We start from the raw sequence: 5,636 nt of genomic DNA on the forward strand, positions 1-5,636 counted from the left end.
GCTGCTCCCAATTCCTCTGGAGGGCTTATTCACCTGCAATCAAACAAAATTACCGCAAGGGGAACCATAACAGTTTAGGGACGTCTCTGCTCGACTACTGCTAGTGCGCCAGGCCCTGTTTTGTTGTGTCGTCTTATGGATGGCAGCAAGTCCTACTTGGGCGTACTCTTAGTAAGATCGCTGCGGTGCTAAATGTCTATAATAAAGTGGACACGAAATGGTGGCTGCACATGCGGGGGTGATTTCAATATAAGGCTTACGGAATCATGGCCCAAGTTATTATGTAGTTATCTGGGGAGACTAACTGTGGCATGGCACCTTCCTAGCTTGTGCGAGAGTCTGGGCAGAAAGAGCTACCCAGCACCTTCGACGCCAAATCGCGGGCGCTTCTGCCCCATACTTCCCAGGCAGGTGGTATGGTAACTCGCCCAGCTACCGCGGAGTGCCTCAATGGCGAAGATGCAGCGGACTGGCATCAATACCTCCAAGTACTACAGAAGCGCAGGCCGGTGGAAGATGTCAAGCGCGAATGGGCTCACGGGTTTAGTGGAGTCCGCGAACTACAGGAAGATGTGGTTCGTGTCAAAGACCAAATCCACACAATGATGCGTGGGTTCAGAAAGGAAGTGGGAATTGAAACGCAACCCGTCACGGGTGAAAGACTGGCTAGCAGATATCAAGCAATTGATCTTTCCTGGTGTGTAGTTGCATCGAGTCCTAACAGCGCTTGCATACATTGGCCAGCCAAACCCAATGGAAGTATAATCCTTAGAAATGGACTATTAAGAAGATCAGGCATCTGATAATTAGAGACTAAGCCGAGCCTTTTATCAGGTACTTCTTATTGTTGGATCCCCGTTATACAATACAAGAACAGTAACTTTAAGAATGCTCGATGAGCACATCGTCTACACGGACCACGCGTCTATGTAAGAATCCCCAAGCAGTTCCTGCTAAGCACCGTCGCTCTGTAAAACTTGAATGTACGGCTGTTCCACGCTAGTCGATTCATGCAGCAATTTAGTCTGGAGGTTTACCATAAACTGGGAAAGACGAATGTTGGACCCGACGCTCTATTGCAGCTACCTAATCAGGGGACTGCCGTGACATGCAATGCCCTTGAATTGGCTGCTATAATCTCCCCGAGTGCGTTGGACGCAGACCTGGGAGTGCTTTGGGAAGCCGGTCAGAATCAGCTGGGAAACGCCATGGCACCCGGTAATAGGGTGTGGAAGATCAAGAACAATGGCTTTCGTTTTAAAATAGTGATCATCTTGACCATTGTCATCCTTCTTTCACATTCCGCGGAGAGTATGAAAGAGTCACGGCCCTAGCGCCAGAAGACCGAGTTGGCACCATGGGGATTGTTACTTTTTCTGCAGTCTTTGTTGTGCACAGCTCTGCTATTAAGCTATAGTAAGAGCTTCCGGCGGATTACCAGACCTTACTATTAACAAGTCCTCTAATGAAAATAGCCCCGGCTAATTTGTTTGGATGTCACATCTTGTCATGCCCGTGGAGACCAAACGGGCCACCAGACCTGGGAAAGAATGGGATTCGCTCAAAGAAGGCAGGGGAACTGGATGCATATAGTATCCAGAGGACGTGCGCCTAGCCCCTAGGTTGGGGCAACCCCTGGAAGGCCCACCCTCCTCCTCCCCGAAGCCCAAGGAGTACAATCGGTCGACTGCAATCAGCGATGAAGAAAGTGCCACTTGGCTTCTATGCTCGGGTGGTAATATTAAGACATGGAGACTGACATTGACTGAGCTCAGGACGCTAGACTGACAGCGATTAAACATGGTATCCGATCAACACGCTGCCCCTTTGTTATTGGAAGTCTTAGGCGATATATCTATTTCCATGTTGTTGCAACCCAAAACTGTCAAGGCGGCGGAAAAATAAAGGACTCGAATAACAACTGGATTCTTAATAACCAAGGCGAACTGGTGGTGTTCCCCCGCGGGAACTTGCATGGCCCTAATTATAATTATATTTTTTAGGGTCCTAGCCTAGCTTGCGCTTGCTATTAAGCACTAGGCAAGAAGTATAATCCCCTTCCCGTGTGCATGTATAATAATATAAACATTTTATAGTACCTGCTGGCTAGCCGGAGCTTAAAAAAATACTTCGCGATGTAAAAGAAGTTCTTAAAGCGCGCTAAAAATGTTAACAAAGCCTTTAATAAGGTGACCACGGAAGTCCGGTTGATGGACGACCTGCGCCGGGCGATCCTTTTACTTGTTGATGAGCTTCGTCAAGCTAACGGAAAGGTTCTTGTCGATTTCGACGAAGGCTACCGCATACAATGATCAACACACACACGTCCTTGTTCCAGGCGGACAGCGAAAAATGGCTCGATGTTAGGCATAGGAAATTCCTATGTTGGGCCAGGAGAAGAAAAACACGAGGCATTTATAAAAGAACTCAATTGACGAATTGACATACTTGTGCTCGAAGCAATGATTGCTACCGCGGGTCAAATACTTTAAGCTCGAGGGCCTGAAAGCTTGCATGGTTTGAAAGTCCTGTCTCTGCTCTTTCTCTGTTCCTATGGCACGCCGCCTTGATAAGACTAATATTATAGTATCGCCAGACGCCTTTTTAATACTGCCCCAAAGAACACGAAGCTTAGTGAACTTGGAGTGTTTATGGTGGTACATAGCATAAACAGCGCGGCTGGACACCGCTGACTTCTGGTTAACTTTAATTTATATAGTGATATTAAGGCCAAACGAGTGCCATGTGGCCATGCTATGCAGGTGTACGTCCATAGAGAATCTTGGTTTCCGGTCTATAGAGGGCAAACAGTCCTTCTTGAGGGGTCCTGGCCTATCTGGGAGCATGGAGGCTTCAGACTGCAGTGTTCCCAGAAGCAATAACTAGCAATTTATCGTTCGGGGCAGTATTGAAGAGGTGTCTGACGACATATATCCCGCCCAGCTGTTTCTGGAAACTAAACACAAAGAGCCTATACCCGCTGCAGAGGTCAAGAAACGAAATGTGCAACGCAAACAAGGGCACTGTGAAAAAGAGTGCTCAAACTTATTTGTCCCCTTAGTTTGTTTGCCGTGACATGATAAGCTTGCTTAGGTATGATATCTATCTACACCCATGTGTTAAGGGTTGTTGTGATAGCAACCGACTACAATGCACGACGCATTTTCTTCTTGGTCACTTGGTTCACCTGCTGCTTCTACCAGCAAACACAGAACTACCGAGAAAGTTCCTGATGCCAATGAGCTTACCACAGCTGTGTTCAGCCTAGCTGCTTGGAATGGAATGCATGGTTCCCGCGGATCCTCGTTGCGTGAGGCTAAGCCTTGGAAAACGGGCGGAAGCAAGTCAATATTCGCCAGCAAATGGCGTCCTCGAAACTGCCAATGCCGTTCGTACTGCCAGTCAAGTGACAGGATATGACAAGTCCTTGGATGGCGCGAGACGAAGGACACAATGGTCCGGGGTGCCGTACACTTCCAATCCTGGTTTCCGAGCGGGTCATTGGAAGGGGACTATGAGCAACAATTAAAATTCTCGATGCCACCACGCGAGGTCACGTCTATTAAGGCTAAATTGACCTAGCATAGATCCGCAAGCGCGCTGTTCTTACAGCATGGATTATTTACCGGACTCGAAACCACGCACAATATAAAAAAAAGACGCTGCGAGGACGCCTTAACAACAAGTATCCCTGCCACGAAGCGTTGAAGAAGCCTGCAAGTTATTTCCTAATTCTTAAGATAATGAAGGACGGGGCAGTTGCACATACATGAAATCAAGCAGAAGGCCTCCTCCTTACACGTATGATACACGGAGCTCGAGTATGCACCGTGAAATGCATGCTTAGCCAGGGCATTCACCAAAACCCTGGTGGTTCTTTCCCTCCCGCACTCCCTGACCTTGGTGTCTTTATGGTTGTCCACCACCTAGACGGCGCTGCTACGTAGGTAGGCATTATCGGCTTCCATTTGACTTTGACTTTAACGGAGACATTAAAGCAAAGCGGGTTCCCTGCGGCCCTACCATGCGGCTGTACATTCCCGGAGGGTACAGGTTTCCTGTCCATAGGGGACAAACTGTCCTCTGCGGAGAAGCCCTGACTTATTTACCATCCTGGAGGTTTCAAAGCTCCCCGGAACACAAAACACCTACAGTGATTTCTTGTTCGCGACTGCTCCTGCATCCCCGGCACCACTACAACCACAAATGCAGCCTCCTTCCCTAACAATCTTGAGGTCGCACCTTCCCAGTCGAACAGCGCCCTTTCAGTAAGAAGTATTGCATCTCACAAAGACGTTGCTGCATTACTGTACCCCTATCTTATCCTAAACTAGCTCGGACCCCTAGGGAAGTTAAGAATAGTACCTATTAGGCAATCCTTGCAATGCCGATCCTTTGCCCATCATCGGTGCGGACACACGGACCATTGCTGCCGGTGTTTTTTAATTTTCCCATAAGTCCCTGCTCTGATTTTCTCGAGACCTGATGGCATCCGTCTGGTGTCGCCGTGCGCATGTTCTCTGGCTGCGCGTGGGCAACAAATTTTAGCTCACGGTCTCCATTTAATACCCAGTCTGCAACATGCACAGCTGCAAGATTCAAGTCAAACCACGATGGAACAGAAACATGGAATGACAGGCCGGTGCGTGTCTGCTGCGCAAAGGACAGACACAAACCGTTCGAACCGTTTACCCAGTGGCGACCAACAGGGACGGCGACACTGAGGTACTCAGGGTCCAACGGGGAAAGACGGTTGGTAACAACCGGATCATGAAGACGATCGTTCAGCCATAATTGCCCGCCGGCCTGAGCTTGAAAGACTGTATGGCAATGCAGAAAAAGTTTAACAAGCGCGCCGAAGACGTGGGCAAAGCTTTTAACAAAGTGCCTTTGGACGTCCGCTTAATAAATAACTTACACCGGGCTATCCTCTTGCTCGTGGACAAGCTCCGTGAAGCCAACAGGAAGTCCTTGGTTAATTTTAACAAGGGATACCAGGAGCTTTATGGCGAGAACGTTTTTGACCAGAGCAACCCCTTAAGGTTCGGAACAAACCTTGTTCTCTTGCTCTCTGGCTAAGAGAGCGGCCAACCTTGCTTTTTTTATGTTTACTAAACGCAAGGCAGCGCCGGAAAAAGAATAGTTTTATTTAGCTATTATAAAAAATAAAGAAACAAGGCAGGGGGCAAGCAGGAACTAAACTAAAATTATATAAGCTAGTTATATAATAAAAATAATTTAAAATTAAAAGTTTTAAAAAAATTAAACTAAAAGTAAACTAATAAAAAAGCTATTTTAAAGTTAGGTGCTATTCTAGATGCGGATAGGTAGTAAAGTATTTTAAATAAAGTATTAAATATTATTTAAGGTCTTAAACCAGAGATAATAAATAATAAAAATAATAATAATAAAAAGCGTTATTATATTATAATATAATAATAAGTTAGTATTATAAATTATTAATTTATTATTTACCTAAGATAGCTTAGCGCTGGATTATAAATAATTTTTTTTTTTAAAAGGGGAGAAATTATTAAGGCTAATATTAATTTAGGTTATACTATTATATAATACTTAAGGCACCTAGGTTATGTTATTATAAAGTATTAATATTACCTAAGTTAAATACCTAAGGC

General features: G+C 46.0%; 1 protein-coding gene across 1 annotated transcript; it reads left to right on the plus strand.

Annotated features, from left to right (window-relative positions):
• Nucleotides 1–217: 217 nt before the first annotated feature.
• DSM5745_04979 (uncharacterized protein) lies at nucleotides 218–772 on the plus strand (the record flags this gene model as incomplete). Its single annotated transcript, XM_026746995.1, has 3 exons — nucleotides 218–238; nucleotides 327–697; nucleotides 745–772. 3 exons carry the CDS (start codon nucleotides 218–220, stop codon nucleotides 770–772), a joined length of 420 nt encoding a protein of 139 aa, XP_026604475.1.
• Between the last annotated feature and the right edge of the window lie 4,864 nt (nucleotides 773–5,636).

Source organism: Aspergillus mulundensis (genome assembly GCF_003369625.1).
Source record: "Aspergillus mulundensis strain DSM 5745 chromosome Unknown scaffold_4, whole genome shotgun sequence".
NCBI classification, from domain to species: domain Eukaryota; kingdom Fungi; phylum Ascomycota; class Eurotiomycetes; order Eurotiales; family Aspergillaceae; genus Aspergillus; species Aspergillus mulundensis.